Here is an 18,730-nt window from a genome sequence, read left to right on the forward strand (position 1 = left end):
CTCACTCAATGAGCGAGCTGGTCATACCAAAATTGAACAACCCGATAAATTTACAATACTTACGCACTGTAACTTCCAGTACTTACAGTAGTACTTACAGTACTTGTAACACACTATCCGTATGGTTAAGACGCCATTATTTTACAAAAGTGCCGCCAACGTGAATCGATAAGTTAAATTGTGATTACTTAATTTTTGGTTGGTATTTTACAAAAATAATTTCAGTTTATTCCGCCTAATCTGCGTATTTATTAATGTACAGACTACAGAGCAGACCTGGGCAGTTATAACTTATAACTCTATAACTTAACGCGAGTTATTTGCGAGTTATCGAGTTTTAACGTAACTCTGAAGCGTAACTCGCTACCCCAAAAACGTAGCTCTAACGTAACTCGCCCAAAACTTGTATATTATATTGTCTATGGTAGCGTAACTCGCGGTATAACTCGAAACTAGGTTTTACTTGCATGAGTAGCGTAACTCGTAGCGTAACTCGCAAGCTCCCTGTAACTCGTAACTCTAACGGTGGGTGCATTTTCCAAAACTGCCCAGGTCTGTACAGAGTATGTTGCGTATTGTTTCCAGGCAAATTTTTTCTAAGTTTCGAAGTCACCTTGAAACTGGCTTGGTTCGTGTGCTGGCATGATTCTGATCGGACGTATTCAGAAAGAAAAGTCATGTTACGCAGTTCTGAGCCACGGCCGAACTAACTGTGATACCAGATTTATTTTAAATTTTTGGTTACAGAGATCTGCGGTCTGTGGGGAGGCCGCGCGTAGTATTGATCTTTTTCTTAAAATGAGTACGAGTAGAAGGCGAAAACGCGCTTCGTCTGCTTGGTAGAAATGGGTGGAAAACCGCGAGTGTCTGACAGAGTAATCGAGAACTCGCGGGGTGATCGGTGCTTACCGGTTAGCATACCTTCAGAGTTGCTGGCAAGTGATCATGAGCGGGGGACATGAAGCATAAGGGAAGTGGCCCAGTACATGGTACCAAAGTCGTGTACATGCACGAAATCTTTCACTTTCGCGCACTTCCAAACTCCTTTTTCTTTTGTTGTATGACAATCTGTAGCCAGATGATTTGTATTCACCGGTGGGAAAACATCCGGTTCGGACGTTATGCGTCCTCGTGGTTATGAGCTTTACGTGCAAAATCTGAAAGAGATCAGTCTAAAACGAGGCTTTTCGTACACCTGAATGCATTTAAACTTTTTGTATTTTCCTAAAAGCCATAAGTTTTTACACCGATCCACTGTTCCAACATGTTATTCTAATTTTAAAATGAATGCTAAAATTAGAAAAAATTATGGAAATCTGGACCGGTGTAAAACCGATCTTCATGGCCATGTGAATTTACGTGCAAAATTTTGTACCCGGACATTTCGCCACGAGACATTTCGCCACGAGGCATTTTGACGCTGGGACACTTCGGTCAGGGACTATTAGCATTGAGAGATTTTGGCTTTGCGACGTTTCAACGCAAGACGTACGTTTGGTCGCGGACACTTCGCCGCAAAAATATTCGACACGCTTAATTTTCGCAGCTTTTCCGGGTTTCTTTTGAGGTTTCCTTAGGTCATTTAGGCTTCTTAGGTTATTCTAAATTATTCTTAGGTTGGTCTTAGGTTATTTTTAGGCTATTCTTAGATTTCTTAGGTTATTCTTAGGTTATTCTTAAGTTTCTTAGGTTATTCTTATTCAAACAACCTTTAATAAGTATCGTAGTACAAGTACAAACTTAGTACCAAAACAGAACGTCATTATAACAGAAAAACTTCCTCTATGCTAGGTTATTCTTGGGTTTCTCAGGGTTTTCTTATGGTTCTTAGCCTTCTTTCTTTCATAGTTAGTTTTTTTTAGTTTGTCAGATATGACACAGAGCATTTAAACTTTTCGGAATTTTCTCACAGCCTAAACTCCCGAACCGGATGTCACGCGCACAAACTTTTTTCACGCCAATGAATGCAACTCGTCTGGCTACAGAATGTCATAAACCGAAAGCAAATGTGTATGGGAGTACGCGAAAGTGAACGTTTTCGTGCATGTCGACGAATTTTGTATCTTGTACTTGGCCATTTGGTACCATGTTCCCTTAAATACGATCATCAAAACCGTCCGTGTAGTGCTTGTCCAGTCTCTGTGCAGTACGAGACTACGGATCAGGCCAGCCGAATTAACGGCATCATGGTGGTGACATTAGTGTTCCAGGCGTTGGTTACCAGAAATTAATGCCTGTAATGAGAACGGAACCGACACCCCTGCCAACTGCTCAGTGCTTGAGCTGTCGAACGCATAGAATTACATTTACTGGGAAAGGGCCATCAATGTAACAAAAAGTGAATTCGCGTTATACTAATTAAAATGATGCATAGCATTGCCCAAAAGGTCACACTTTCCAGTGACCAACCCTACGGGAAAACGGGTACCTGCGTGACCACCAATCAGGCCTGTTAATTAGACGGAAGTTACAGGATCTTCTAATAGTGTTCGTAGTTAGACCATATGAGAAGGAAACCGTTGGTCCGTTACCAATGCCTAACGCAGATGCTCATACTTTAGTTGCTAAATGAACAGAACCGTGCCAAAGCTCACTATGCAGCGGCCAAGCCTATTTAATATAGGGACCGGTTGCCATTACCCAAGATAAACAGCCTACATTATCACTGCCCTTTGATCATTATAGCACTGGTTCAAACAAGCTGAAACTGATGGCATTTACGGTTTTGTTTCATATTTTTGGCTATTCTTACCAACAATTATTTGGCAGAAGCGCTCCATGCAATCCGTACAAATTTACAAAGTTAATGTCAGATTCACAGTTCACCAAAAGCAGCTGGCAGCTGCAAAGTAAAATAACACCCGATGGTGCAAAACCTTGTGATTATTTGCCATCGAAGTTACCGGTAATAAATTGAATTGTGAGAAAAACCATGGAAAACCTTCGGTCACCGCTCCGCAGGAAACAATTCCGCAGAAGATAGTTCTGGGCGGAAGATGAGAATCCGAATGTATGCCGTATCGTGAAGCCTCAATCATTTCATTAAAGCATTTGGCATTTTAACTTGTGTAATGTGTATATATCGAATCAAAATATTATTATACAGTATCTACTTTCTTGAATTCATATATAATTAGTGGCCGCAAGAGCATCTGAGACAGAACTAAAGTCTAAAGCGTGCGAAGGCCTATCAATTGTGGTGATGATTTTGACGATACGTACGAAAAATAAAATTTCTGGTTTTCTGGCCTTGAACGCTGTTCTTAACGTGTACTGAATAAGCATTTAGACTAGGTAGATGAAACACAATGTGAACTTTACTTCCACCGTTTGCAAACTGTCTGAGATATGGGGAACCTTTAATTTTGGAGACGTGGCTTTCACAGAATATCTCACGACGCCGCGTTTAGTAATGCGGTTTTGCAGCAAGGCGATTAGACTGTGTATAAGCGTAAGCGTAAAGATTCATTTAGACGCTGCGAAATTTAGATTACACGGCGTGTTTGGACAGGGTGTAAAAGGTGGCAGTGGGACATGCCGCCTTTGTTACTGGAACTAGCAGCTTACTGTTTAGCGGTAAAACATGGCAACTAGAAATTGGCAAGATATCATGTTTTCTAGTGCATTAAAAATTTAAAATAGATTATAAGACCACAGTAATCTGAATTCGTTGTTCTTCTCAATATTGTTTATTGAACGGCAGGCAGGTAACCCATTAAAAGCTAGGATCGAAATCTAGCATGGGAATTAATCATCACGATGCCTGTTATTAAGCCAGGTTAATTAGAGCAAAAGCCATTAATGCAAAGAGAAGGAAGCAAAGAGTATTAACAAAGGAAGGCAATCAAGTTATGCTAACATGTTTTAGTGCATTACGAAAAACAGCAGGCCAACTGCTACTAAGGATGTCGTTTCCGGCCTCGGTTAGCTGGCTCATAACGTTGGTCGGCCTCCATGCCAATGTGGACATCCCCGTCCTTGTCCTTCCCTGTCCTTCGATGAAGGTCCTGTTTCCGCTTCAAAGGCTGTACGGTTTCGCATGCTGCTTTACGACGACCATTTCGCTGAGGTAGTGGGGCAGTTGGAACTTGTATCATCTAACTAATCATCAGCATCCGAAGGTTCAGATCACACTAATCATCAGCATCCAAAAGTTCAGTTCTTTCGAAATATCTTCATGTACAATATATGCTCTACGTTTTTTCGAAGGATGTAGCGCTGCGTATGCATGCGTCCTAAAGATAACTACGTACGTACGTATCATTTTCTTATTTCACCAAACACGGATAGAACTGAGAATCAAACACACAGAACTTATCACTAGCGGTGGTTGCGAACTACATCATTGCACGAGCGCGAGCGCCAGTACCACTGGAACATGGTATTGGGATTGTAGAATTGTAAAAGCGTGACGTACGCTCTTCGTGGCGTCAGACAAATTTTATGCTCTTGACGAAGACTTATTGCAGCATGTCGCGCTTCGCGCTCGGTGCAAAAAACGTGCAAATGTATTTATCGAGAAAGATAAATATTGACAGAATGTAACCTGCGCAAATGCTTGAGAAAACGTTAGAAAATTGCGCAAATGCAGGAAAAAATGCACGACAGGGTGTGACACTACAGGCCAATAAAAGAACCATAGCAGGATCGCACCGCGGTATTTCGTCGAGCAGGGCATTAGGTTGCAGACATTTCGTCGCAAGTCTTATCGCGGAGCTTCGATCGTCACGGAACATAGATTTTACAGCGCAAGATATTCCGTCGTGTGGCCGTTTTCGGCGCAAAGAGATTTCGTCGCGTCGCAGCCGTCGCGGCAGGTATGCATAACTGCGGCATACGCAGTGTCGCGGTGCATCGCGGCTATATACAGGCGTCACGGCCATCGCGGCGTCGCGGTAGGTATGCCAACTTGCGGCATACGCAGTGTCGCGGTGCATCGCGGCTATATACAGGCGTCGCGGCCATCGCGGCGTCGCGGTAGGTATGCCTACCTGCGGCATACGCAGTGTCGCGGTGCATCGCGGCTATATACAGGCGTCGCGGCCATCGCGGCGTCGCGGTAAGTATGCCTACCTGCGGCATACGCAGTGTCGCGGTGCATCGCGGCTATATACAGGCGTCGCGGCCATCGCGGCGTCGCGGTAAGTATGCCTACCTGTGGCATGCAGTGTCGCGGTGCATCGCGGCTATATACAGGCGTGGCGGCCATCGCGGCGTCGCGGTAGGTATGCCTACCTGCGGCATACGAAGTGTCGCGGTGCATCGCGGCTATATACCGGCGTCGCGGCCATCGCGGCGTCGCGGTAGGTATGCCTACCTGCGGCATACGCAGTCTCGCGGTGCATCGCGGCTATATACAGGCGTCGCGGCCATCGCGGCGTCGCGGTAGGTATGCCTACCTGCGGCATACGCAGTGTCGCGGTGCATCGCGGCTATATACAGGCGTCGCGGCCATCGCGGCGTCGCGGTAGGTATGCCTACCTGCGGCATACGCAGTGTCGCGGTGCATCGCGGCTATATACAGGCGTCGCGGCCATCGCGGCGTCGCGGTAGGTATGCCTACCTGCGGCATACGCAGTGTCGCGGTGCATCGCGGCTATATACAGGCGTCGCGGCCATCGCGGCGTCGCGGTAAGTATGCCTACCTGTGGCATGCAGTGTCGCGGTGCATCGCGGCTATATACAGGCGTCGCGGCCATCGCGGCGTCGCGGTAGGTATGCCTACCTGCGGCATACGCAGTGTCGCGGTGCATCGCGGCTATATACAGGCGTCGCGGCCATCGCGGCGTCGCGGTATATGCCTACCTGTGGCATGCAGTGTCGCGGTGCATCGCGGCTATATACAGGCGTCGCGGCCATCGCGGCGTCGCGGTAGGTATGCCTACCTGCGGCATACGCAGTGTCGCGGTGCATCGCGGCTATATACAGGCGTCGCGGCCATCGCGGCGTCGCGGTAGGTATGCCTACCTGCGGCATACGCAGTGTCGCGGTGCATCGCGGCTATATACAGGCGTCGCGGCCATCGCGGCGTCGCGGTAAGTATGCCTACCTGTGGCATGCAGTGTCGCGGTGCATCGCGGCTATATACAGGCGTCGCGGCCATCGCGGCGTCGCGGTAGTATGCCTACCTGCGGCATACGCAGTGTCGCGGTGCATCGCGGCTATATACAGGCGTCGCGGCCATCGCGGCGTCGCGGTAGGTATGCCTACCTGCGGCATACGCAGTGTCGCGGTGCATCGCGGCTATATACAGGCGTCGCGGCCATCGCGGCGTCGCGGTAGGTATGCCTACCTGCGGCATACGCAGTGTCGCGGTGCATCGCGGCTATATACAGGCGTCGCGGCCATCGCGGCGTCGCGGTAGGTATGCCTACCTGCGGCATACGCAGTGTCGCGGTGCATCGCGGCTATATACAGGCGTCGCGGCCATCGCGGCGTCGCGGTAGAGTATGCCTACCTGCGGCATACGCAGTGTCGCGGTGCATCGCGGCTATATACAGGCGTCGCGGCCATCGCGGCGTCGCGGTATATGCCTACCTGTGGCATGCGGTGTCGCGGTGCATCGCGGCTATATACAGGCGTCGCGGCCATCGCGGCGTCGCGGTATGCCTACCTGCGGCATACGCAGTGTCGCGGTGCATCGCGGCTATATACAGGCGTCGCGGCCATCGCGGCGTCGCGGTAGTATGCCTACCTGTGGCATGCAGTGTCGCGGTGCATCGCGGCTATATACAGGCGTCGCGGCCATCGCGGCGTCGCGGTAGGTATGCCTACCTGCGGCATACGCAGTGTCGCGGTGCATCGCGGCTATATACAGGCGTCGCGGCCATCGCGGCGTCGCGGTAGGTATGCCTACCTGCGGCATACGCAGTGTCGCGGTGCATCGCGGCTATATACAGGCGTCGCGGCCATCACAGCGTCGCGGTAAGTATGCCTACCTGTGGCATGCAGTGTCGCGGTGCATCGCGGCTATATACAGGCGTCGCGGCCATCGCGGCGTCGCGGTAGGTATGCCTACCTGCGGCATACGCAGTGTCGCGGTGCATCGCGGCTATATACAGGCGTCGCGGCCATCGCGGCGTCGCGGTAGGTATGCCTACCTGCGGCATACGCAGTGTCGCGGTGCATCGCGGCTATATACAGGCGTCGCGGCCATCACAGCGTCGCGGTAAGTATGCCTACCTGTGGCATGCAGTGTCGCGGTGCATCGCGGCTATATACAGGCGTCGCGGCCATCGCGGCGTCGCGGTAAGTATGCCTACCTGTGGCATGCGGTGTCGCGGTGCATCGCGGCTATATACAGGCGTCGCGGCCATCGCGGCGTCGCGGTAGGTATGCCTACCTGCGGCATACGCAGTGTCGCGGTGCATCGCGGCTATATACAGGCGTCGCGGCCATCGCGGCGTCGCGGTAGGTATGCCTACCTGCGGCATACGCAGTGTCGCGGTGCATCGCGGCTATATACAGGCGTCGCGGCCATCACAGCGTCGCGGTAAGTATGCCTACCTGTGGCATGCAGTGTCGCGGTGCATCGCGGCTATATACAGGCGTCGCGGCCATCGCGGCGTCGCGGTAGGTATGCCTACCTGCGGCATACGCAGTGTCGCGGTGCATCGCGGCTATATACAGGCGTCGCGGCCATCGCGGCGTCGCGGTAGGTATGCCTACCTGCGGCATACGCAGTGTCGCGGTGCATCGCGGCTATATACAGGCGTCGCGGCCATCGCGGCGTCGCGGTAAGTATGCCTACCTGTGGCATGCAGTGTCGCGGTGCATCGCGGCTATATACAGGCGTCGCGGCCATCGCGGCGTCGCGGTAGGTATGCCTACCTGCGGCATACGCAGTGTCGCGGTGCATCGCGGCTATATACAGGCGTCGCGGCCATCGCGGCGTCGCGGTAGGTATGCCTACCTGCGGCATACGCAGTGTCGCGGTGCATCGCGGCTATATACAGGCGTCGCGGCCATCACAGCGTCGCGAACGTGGCCGCGACTTTCGCGCGATAAAAGTTTGGTACCGATTGAGCCAGTTCTACAAGGTAGACACACGACGATTACTCCGGCTACTAGTACCGTATCGTTATCCATCCAATGCAAAGCTTCAATCCATCTTTCGTGGGCAGTGGCTGCATTTCTGAACGCAAAAGTGTTGCGCAACAATCGCCTAAGCGGCATTTTGTAGACTAATGAACTAAAATTACGATTCCCATGTCGTCGCTGTTCCTCAAGCAAGTCCGCACCGCAGAGATGGGTATCAAAATGGCACAGGGAAGTTTTCACTTTGCGAAGGTAAGAATATTAAGGCTCTTACTCCGAAACCATATCTAATGCCATGCGGCCCATGCCGTATCAAGATATTCTAAACGTTTTATTTCATTTCAGGAGCGGACTGCCGCTAGCAATCGGCTACAAATTTAATAAACACAAAGTGTACGGGCAAAGTCGGAAAAACCATAATTATAGTTTGCTCATACAGATTTATAGCTCATATCTGCACAATCTGCAAAGCCAGCGCTCCGCAAATAACCAGAGACTATCAATGCTCAGCACGCTGCGTTAATTAGTTATCCACCAACGTGCCTAAGAAGGCCAGTTTGCGTGGGCGACATTCAGTACTTCAGCAATGCAGGTCAGAAATTGTGGCCGTCCGGATCTATAAAGGCACGGCAGCCCACGTTACGGTAAGAGAAATCGCTGACGAAGCCGGAGCGATGGTGAAAACGGCAACAGTTATTAAAAAGCTGCCGAGCCGAAAGCTGATCTGCTGGGTCGGTCTCATTGTAGGGTTCACACCGCCGGTGCCTTGAGCAGTGTTGGCGCTCAGACTGCTGGGCTGGGTTTTTTTGCCATCGGCTTGATGGTCGGCCTTGTTAATGCTCTGAGCAGAGCCTGTGCCACCGACGGATGCTTGACCGGCACCGGCAGCATCGCCTTGCGCTTGGTCTTGCGACTGGAATGCGCTTTGATCTTGAGAACCTTGCTGGCCGAACGACGAACCTTGGTTATTAAACCTGCCTAAGATAAACACACACATTTTCCTGTATCAGGGTTTTACTGCGAAAAACTGCTTTGTTATGAGATTCAGAAAGCTGGCTCACCGAATTCTCGTGAAAAACCTCCGACGACAAAAATGAGAAGGAGACTTGAAACAGTTTGGCGAAACATTGTGGACAAATAGGAAACAACCACTAAAGAAACATGTCGAAAGGCAGAATAGTTTTATACTAAGGCCTAAGCTAAAACACCCATATACTCCGATAAAACAATTTTTTGGCACGAACTCTTATTTACAGGCAGGTGCAGTTGTTCGAAATTCAACTTTTCAAGTCACACGTCCGGTGACGTCCCCAAAAATATACAAATGAAGCAATGCATGCAGCAGCTGACAAAACATCAGCAGTGAGCAGTCAGCACTGCCTAGGGATATTATTGAGACAATTTTTTGTAATTTTTGACAGCAAAAAACTTTGTTGCCGACGAATACGGATTTTTCTCGACAGACCTGAAAATGTTGCACTTGCGACTCGAAGATACTGTAATCAATATCATGCAATGCATCATATGGCTCACGTCCATTTTCACTACGACTTATAATTATGGAGGTGAGCCAATTCTTTTGTCACGCTGTACCAATCAACTGTTTACAAACAACTACTGTTAAATCATCTTTTCAAACAGCCCCACAGACGTCAAACACCTCCGAGAAATAGCTTTAACAAGCCATGAGAGCGTTTTATGTTTTAAGGAAATAAAAACTACTAGAATACGTACATTATTTTCGGTACCGGTAGATCTGCAAGTATACACACTTAAAGATTTATTTGTCGGTAAGCAGCAAACTACCGCCTCCAGTAAATGCGTAGTATATTTTATTATGCACTATAGTCAAATTTCTTTGTCAGTGTGTGGAAAAAATAACTTTTTTAACCGAAAATACTAGTTTTCGGTTATGTAATTTTTAGTCCGAAATCTGTCAAGTCCGCGAAAAAACGCGGCGCAAGTAATAAATAATTAAAAAGAGGGAAGGTGATACGTGGCAGTGGAACTCAGTAACTGAATGTACAGTACATATCTTAACCTTAATGGAGTCCGAGAATAGGTGAAACCCGGCATTGCAATATCTTACAAAATTCCACAAGGTCAAGAAAACATGTGGCCGGATAGCACTGTAACAGACTAATTTTTTTTAAATGTGGTGCCTGTAGCTTTTTCACAATATGGAGTGCGAGCATTAAAATTGAAAAGGGGCCGGTGCCAATAGTAAAACGGGGTTCTAAAGGGGTGCCTGTAGTAAACGGAGGTGGAAGGGGGTGCGTATAGCTATTTCCTTAATATTTTGCTCAAGTCAGTAAAGCCCAATCTACACATCATAAGGATTAAGTGCTACCTGCTGGTGTCTAGTCCGGTAATTCATTCCGGATGACCCTACCCGGCCGCTACCATCCTGTCGCCGCCGGTAACATCTGAATGCCAGGGAACGGCATAAACGCGACGCTCTCCCCTTGGCCAGTAAAGCGGATAAACGGGAACAACCCAAACTCCTCAGAAGTATTTCCTTAACCGTCAAACAGCTGTCTTAACTGCACTCTAATCTGTCTGCCGGCACTTGTTATACACGGCTGGAGCAGGCCGCTCCTCTCAAGTGGAGCAAGATTAACGCTCCATTTACCCCTTTACGAGTGCTGGCCAAGAGGGAAGAAACTCACACTCCCATTCCTGTTGTAATCTAATCCGCGGGATTGATTACAATCCACTTCGGGGCTGTGCCGCTGTATCGCTACCACGAAGACCGGCTGATATATTGCCCATTGCGCCGTGGTGAGATGCATTAAGATAACAGCAATTACGGACGATCCCTTTCATCTGACGGCCATTTGATATCCTCTCGCGTGTAAGCCGTGTGCGTAATCGTGCGGTTTCGCACATAATCCCCGCACTGCAGATTGACGCCAATTACGCTGATATTGCAGACGGCCAGCGCGGAAGTGAGGGGAAAAGTTTGGACTGATATTATTGTCCTTGCAAGAGTATCATATTGCTCGTCTTGATAATTTCTAAGAAAAAGCGTAACGCAGTTCTTAGAAAATCCCGGAAAGCCTTGTGATAATGGTCTGCTTAAATACGGAAAAAAGTTTTCGCTTTAATCACTGTTATTTTGACCGCGAGCAATGGATGCCAGTGTGTGTTTTCGCTTAGCCGCCTCCTTGGTGAATTGTGCGCACGCAATTATGGTGAGTGATAAGTTGAAATTTCCAGGAAATGTCGGTGAGTCAGCTCTTACGACAAACTGATATTTAGGGGAAACTGTTTATCGTGAGCAGTTGATGTAGTCGCATGTTTTTGGCGAATTGTCTTGTTCCAAAGTACAAGCTCAGTGATTTTTTTTCGCGTAAAGATACAGCGAGAAATACAAAATAATGGGTAACGCTAATCTCCATCCTACGGCCCGCCAGGCCACTCATTTTGCGCGTTATGTCATCTTAGGTGCATTTGGCATGGCTGGTTGGTACATGTCAAATATTGATATGTTATAAACATCTTATCATAAAACCAAAGAATTTAGTGATCGAATTTTTTTTTATTGTCTTAATTCATGTATACTTCTATCTATCGTTGCGATAAGTGCTGGCTGCTCTCCATGCGCCAGCATGGTGCTTAATATGTTCTATGCACATGTATCTTTATGAAAGAAATTAATCACAGGGCTTGTACACATGTTAAGTGACTTCACGCTAAACTCCTTTCACAAAACGGTTTGTTCTCCAGCTGCCATTACCTGCGGTACGCCCGACACCTCCCCGTGATTTGATTGCCCCGCGCTGATTTGCACAATCGATACGACATCTCGTGCGCAACCAGCAGCCGTAAAAATTCCTCTGTGGCCCCGGAGAATTACGGTACAATCGTTCTCGCCCCGGCGACTAATTTTCTGCCAGATCCGGGATAATTTTACCTGGATGATATTGCACCGGCCGGAAACGCGTGCGAATCGCCGTTATGGATACGTAATTTCTGTACCGTATTGTGAGTCGGGAATACAGATTGGCCTCCGGTCTAAACCTCGCTCGGGTGAGCGTGCCGCAATTGCTATATTGCATAAATCAGAATCCAATTAGGTAAATGATCGTGGCAGTCAGTTATTGATCTCCTCTCTCTGGTCTCTGTGTTTCCCGCCCACCCGCAACATCTCGGCTGACAAGGAAGATATGTACAGCGTCTTGTTAATCAGCCATGTTCACTCTGCCGAGATTTACCGGGTGATCCGAAGCCGGAGGATGGCGAATACCGTTCTTAATTAACTATTTTATATCTGCCGGCTTTTTTTCCATATTTCCACGCAAGCCGTGCCCTTGTGTCTTATCTGTGTGTTTACGAAAAAACTCAGTCTGTACTCGGCTTGCTGTTGAAAATGTCTTTTACTTACTCAACAATATTTATCAGCATTAATCGTCGGAAGTGCGTTAATTCATTCAAGCAGAAGTTACAACTATTCTTCTGCTTGGCCGGCTAATAATATTCAATGCGTCAACATTGGATGTCCATCATTCATCGGGCCATCTCCATTAACATTCGGCGCTTCGTGTGTCCGGCGTAATTGCTCACACTGACGATTATGGCCCGCCGTGCGACGACAAGGAGAGAGTAATTTTACGGAGCACTGTCATCTGAGCATTGTGTTTGTCTGTCAAGTGCCGGTGATGATCCATAAATCATAACACGCCACACAAGAAGACAAATCGCGGTTGTTGATGAGACTTGTGGTAAGTGCGCCAATATTACCGGCTATTTTCAGCAGTAGCGATCATATATTTTTAAAAATTATTTCTCTTAACACTGGTATCGTGTTGACTCGTGTAACATGAGCCCGAAGAGAGCGCGAGAAAGAGCGGCTTACTAATTTGGACAAGCTCTTCATTATCCACTTCGACAATGTGATGTAATCTGGCAGCGACAAGCGACAGTAACAAACCCGACAGTTTTCTTCGTATTTTCTTTTAATCGCAGCCTGCACAGTGTGTGTACTCAAGCCGCAGTTGTGTGTATATCACAGGGCTGGCGATCATGGCACCGCCTGTAATTAAAAATCAACCATCAAGTTCCATCTGATTATCGTCAATGATGGTCCCTGGAGGATTGCCGTGTATGCAGCGCTTATCTGCCCTACAACACCACTTCCTGTTGACGCCAAACTCCGCCCTTTAACCCAGCCAATTCCCCCGCGACATCGCCGCAACATATGGGCCCATTAACGGCCGCAATCCACAGCGGACCGGTTGCTGCACAGCACTCTGTACAGAAAACATACACCGCGTCTAATTACCCCAACAGGCAGCAGCCATGACCAGGATCGGATTACTCTGAATGTATAATTATCTCCGGGATCCTGATTACCAACCCCGGAGTAAATCAGCGTGTGTGTAGTGTGAGTATAGTTCGGTGTGGATAACATTTCCTATATAAACACCACTATCGCCGCCAACATGACTATCCACTTGGTCGTCATCAATTCCACCAACGACACCATGGACGTGGATCTGTTTAACCGTAAACTCTTGGAGACGGACCTGGAAGATGAACGGCAGCGCTGGATCCAGATCAGTATACTGTTCATTCTGGGAATTTTGGCGTTTGTTTTGAACATCTACGTGATTGTGACACTGGCCAGGAAGCGCTACCATAGTGTACGGTTTAGTAATATTGATCTGCTGATTCTGCATCTGGGGATTGCGGATATCTTGGTGGCCGGTTTCTGTGTGCTGGCCGATGCCGGCTGGAAGATTACGTACCAGTGGCTGGCCGGGGATTTTATGTGCCGGGCGGTGAAATACATGCAGATGTTCTCCCTGTACGCCAGCACCAATATTATTGTCGTGATCAGTCTGGACCGGTGTTTTGCCATTGTTAATCCCATGCCGCGGATTGATCAGCATCTGCTGGTTAAGCGCATGACGATGGCCGCCTGGATTGTCGCCGGTTTGTGCAGCATTCCACAGGTAACAAAAATAATTCTTGCAGAGACAATTTGGGCATTCTAATTTAAAGCACTGAGGCGGCTTCTGATCGGTATGAAATCTTGCTACATCCACTTAGTTAATTCCTTAAATCTTGCTCAGCATTTGAGCACTAAGTAGTGTTTTCGCTTGCATTTTTGGGTGCACTTAGTTTCTTGTGTACAGATAGACATCCACTTTCTTTGATTTTTGTTCAATATCTCTTCTTGATCGGTAAGATTTCGGTCCGATTATTTGTCTAGTATTTATTTCCCGACTTTTATACTGAGTTAGCGTAATATTTGTTACATTTTTCCTTCCATTTTTTGCGCATTAAGCTACTAAGCTTGTTGCGAAAAAGGTTTGTTAGTTTGCTGTTCGCCTAATTTTTATCATAGTCTGTTTCTCGGCATCGCGATTTTTTGACAATTTTCTTTCACAAAATTGTTTTCTCAACAACTGTTTAAATGATTTTAATTTGTATTTTCCCTGCATTTTAATACACCGGCGTTTCTGCGCGAAAATTCACGCAGATTCGCAAGTATGCATCATGTAAAATTCATCACAAACGTGCTGAGCTAATCCTTGGGGTGCGGTTGGGCAAAACAATCTCCAGGTGGGCGCTGAACGATTTATGGGAACAATCTACAAATATACACCGCATTAATACTGCCATTTCGGGCCGGACAAACAATTCTCTTTTATCTTTATGAAAAATGCAAGCAACCTTGATCTTGGTTGATCCATAAATGTCTGTCCGATCGCGATACAAATTCCCAGCCGAAACAATCTCTGCCTAAAAGCAGCTCCGCTGGAGCCGGAAGCTGCCTGCTAGCATAATTAGTCAATTCAGTTGAGCCAGGGCAAGAGAGAAAAGGGGAGGTTAATATTGTGACAGTCCGTGTTAAGTGGATAGTTTTATCTTCATCTGTGCCAAGTGGATCGTTTCTATCTGGCAACCAAGAATGTTTTCGTCGGGCAGCTGCTGTAGGCGCGCAACTGACGTAAGCATTAAGCAGTAAATACTGACGCGCTTCCGCTGCTGAAACAGTTAAAAACATCAGCATCATTGTCTCGCTTAGAACCCGCATTATTCTTCATGTCTCGACAGACGTTTATTGACAGTAAATCACTTTTAAAAATTAAATTTACAGAGTACATGTTTTTAATGCGGTTTTACACAAAAATCGCGTGCGATACTCAGCACGATTGTTATTGTATCACTAAAACAGTAGGTCAAATTTTCATTGTATTTCCTAACAATATTTATCGACAACGGTTTTGACTTATGCTCCTGTAATCGATCCCTGCCGGCATCAATATAAACACGGTCTGGATCAATAAGTCGCTGAATCAGCTGCCAACGCGTGCTTCCGAGAAAAATGGCAATTACAATCGTCAAAAATGCCGGCTTCGTTCATGTAGCCAGCAATTTCCGCTATAGTTCATCCAGAGCTCCCGAAAAGGTTAATCAGCTTAAACGGCGCTACACGGAACCGGAGTTGCTGCTTACAAACAAAATGCTGCTCTTTTCTGCTTACGTAACGCCCGACATTTATCCATAATTAACGCTGTTCCTGGTAATCGTCAGCCAGTTCGTTCGCTCGTGCGGTTCCCATTTTTCCGATACACGACAACTCAAACAACACCCCGTAATTTCGCTTTTTCTTCCTCTGTCTCGTGCGATCACTGGCGCGTATAACAAGTTCTCAGATTCGCAATGCAGAAATGGCAATGCAGCCGGATCTAACTGACGAATTAGCCGCAGTATGACGCACACTGGCTGACAATCAACCGGGTGCGACAATATGTCAACCTAAGCATCCAGCGGATTGTAAACCACATGCCCATGACGCACAGGCAACCTACATAACAAAAGAGACAATCATTATCACTTGTAATCGCTGTAGAAATCTTCGTGTCGTTTTTGTCGTGCTTCCGAATTGTCGGTATAGACTAACCCGGTGCGCGGTTGGGTGTGTGTTGCAGGTGTTTGTGTTCGGTGTGATGAAAGCTCCGTTTGAGACGGACACCGGGGAATTCTATCAATGCGTGACCCATGGCGCCTACACTGCTAAATGGCAGGAAACCACCTACGTCGTCTTCACATTCTGTGTAATATTTGCCCTGCCTTTGCTCATTATTATCATTTCCTATGTGCTGATCTTCGGAATCCTCCATAAAGAATCACACAAACGCTCAAGTGAGAATTACCACAACTATAGCCAAACCTGTAGCTTATAAGTATTTACAAACCGATACCCCAACCACGTTTACTAATTTGGATAATATACTACTAAATAAATATAAAACAAATTTAGACATTGTTTTACACTTGTATAAACAAACAATAATTACTGAAATAAGTAATGTAAATAAATTAAAATCGAGAAGAAGACCGACCCTGGAAATTTAATTTTACTCATGTAGAATCTTATTTCAATAAGTTATCCTAGATTAAATCGCTCTACTAACAATTTCTTGGCAGTATCTCAAAATCTAAGAGTAAAATTTATCGATGACAATAAAAATCAATGCAAGTAGCTCCGTATGTTACGTTAATTTTAGTAATTAAGCGTATTAATATTTGCATGAACAGCACGTGGAAAATTGGCGGAGTAGAGCGTTCAACCTTTTTGTGCCCTTCGGACATAAATAACTCGTTCTCATATCGATGAATTAATTTCCAGAATTTTCCGAGCATTTATTACCTTAACGTTTCCTAAATCAACAATAATGGGCACACAGTAAATACCTAAAACCGAATGTTGATAATTGCAGAGCGTTACAGAACTTACAATAAATTTTCTAAATTGGCTTAAGTAGCCAAATCGTAAATACGTCTTTTACACAATTAAACTGGATGTTATCATGTTGTGTCGAAATAACGGTTCACATTGTACCAAATTACAAAGTATTTCAACGGTGGCGCTCCCAAATCAATATTTGTGAGATTAATGCAATTTCGTGATGTTACAGTAACAAGAATTAAATTTGCGAAGACTATTTAGACCGTGAGTAATCGAATCGTAATTCGTAAATACGTCAGTACACCATAAAATACAGAATAGTGAGAGTACCTAAATCTAAATCATAAGTGTCGGCAGCGATAAATAAAAGGTTCGATTGCGTGCAGTAGAAACCTCCGGAAACAAATAAACAAATCTAAACGTAAACGTAAAAGTCGTAAACGTCTGCCAGAAAAATAACAAATCACAGTACGGGAAAAATGGAAATCGATTGTTGTTGCTTGTACAGCGGATATTGATGGGCCATACAGTGAAGGGCATCAGAAGGTGATAATTGCACGCACCCAGTCCGACACATCCGGCGTCAGTCGGCTACGGGAGCATACCATGAAAAAGGCCAAAACGAAGACATTGTGGATATCCGTTCTAGTTATATCGGCATTTGTTATTTGTTGGGGTAAGATTTTATTGCAGTATTTTTTTTATTTTAATGTTTTTTCCTGTTTAATCATAAGATACGCCTTGCTACATGGTTGGCTTGGCGAATTGTTATAAAATAGTATAGAATACTATACAATATGGAATGCAGTTCTATGGAATATGGAATACGGAATACAGTCCTATACTGTATAGCAATATGGAATACAATCCTATAATGTATGCGTATTTCATTTCTGTCTTCCTGCATATATAAAACTTGCGCACTCGTTTTTTTCCCTTGCGAAGTTGTGCCGCAAAGACTTGCTAATGCAAAGGACACCAAAGTACATGCGTTTCCTTAACGTTACGGAAGCGCTTATAATTTTGCTCTCGATTCAATTCGCTTTGGTAATATTCGCTTTGTATTACAATCATACGCTGATCCAGTTATAAAAATCACCATGCAAAAGCCACATGATGGCAAAATCATGCGAATTTGTTTTCTAGCTCCCTATCATCTTGCCATGATCCTCTTCCTATCAATGGAGAAGCATATTGATAACGTGGACGATTACAAGATGTTTCAGCACATTTTTTTCTTTGGTAAGTTTGCGTACGAATCACTATTCCAGTAATTATAATTATTGATAACGTTTAATAGTTAACAAGGCAACGCTTCGTTTTTAGGAATGAGTAATTCAGTAGCCAACCCGTTTATCTACGGGGTATTTCACATGATTGCCCGATCCAAGAAAGCCTACAAGCAGCGCTCTCGAAGGGAGCGGAAGAATCTGATGCTGCCGAAAACGACAAAGTCCTTCGCCAGCGTACTCTGACGCCCCGTACCTGCACTTTCTAATTTTCTCAAAAAGACCGCTTGCTAAAAGAAATATGGCATGTGGTAACGTTAATTTTCATTTTTTTTGTATGACAGTACAATCCAGATATACTTTGATTTACTCCTTTGGAAAGATGATCCGCGTCACAATAATGCAACTCGCTCTCGTAACAAGGCGGCGCTAATTGATTTTGTACCTGTTTTTCCGTGGATAAGCTTGTCTGGCAGTTGGAGCAGAGTAACGCAACCAGAGCCCAATAAAATGGAAGGGCATCTCATTTTGAATGACCTATGTGCTATTGCATCTCTGTGCCGCACCTACAGTTTACGTTCGTCGGTTGTCCCGAAACAGACACGCCGAACTGCATAATGCTGGCTGGAAAATGTTTCCAAGAAACATATCAATGGCTGACGTCAATCCGTCTGGCTTGGTTGACAAGAATTAATCAATGTATAGCCATACTCCATTAAAAAAGTTTTGTACGGAATCGCGAGACACAACCCGTCCATTC

General features: G+C 46.3%; 1 protein-coding gene across 2 annotated transcripts; it reads left to right on the forward strand.

Moving 5' to 3' along the window:
* The first annotated feature begins 10,858 nt into the window (after positions 1 to 10,858).
* LOC129592418 (gonadotropin-releasing hormone receptor-like) lies at positions 10,859 to 18,499 on the forward strand. 2 transcript variants are annotated; one of them, XM_055488445.1, is made up of 7 exons: positions 10,859 to 11,231; positions 11,767 to 12,761; positions 13,052 to 13,994; positions 15,981 to 16,194; positions 17,250 to 17,417; positions 17,888 to 17,983; positions 18,068 to 18,499. In XM_055488445.1, the coding sequence occupies exons 3-7, from the start codon at positions 13,482 to 13,484 to the stop codon at positions 18,214 to 18,216; spliced, it is 1,140 nt and encodes a 379-aa protein (XP_055344420.1). In that variant the 5' UTR covers positions 10,859 to 11,231; positions 11,767 to 12,761; positions 13,052 to 13,481; the 3' UTR covers positions 18,217 to 18,499. The 2 variants fall into 2 exon arrangements, with proteins under 2 accessions (XP_055344420.1, XP_055344421.1); XM_055488446.1 differs by lacking the exon at positions 10,859 to 11,231 and adding an exon at positions 11,401 to 11,502.
* Positions 18,500 to 18,730: the final 231 nt, after the last annotated feature.

This window comes from Paramacrobiotus metropolitanus, unplaced genomic scaffold (assembly GCF_019649055.1).
Source record: "Paramacrobiotus metropolitanus isolate TYO unplaced genomic scaffold, Prichtersi_v1.0 Parri_scaffold0000052, whole genome shotgun sequence".
Taxonomy (NCBI): Eukaryota; Metazoa; Tardigrada; class Eutardigrada; order Parachela; family Macrobiotidae; genus Paramacrobiotus; species Paramacrobiotus metropolitanus.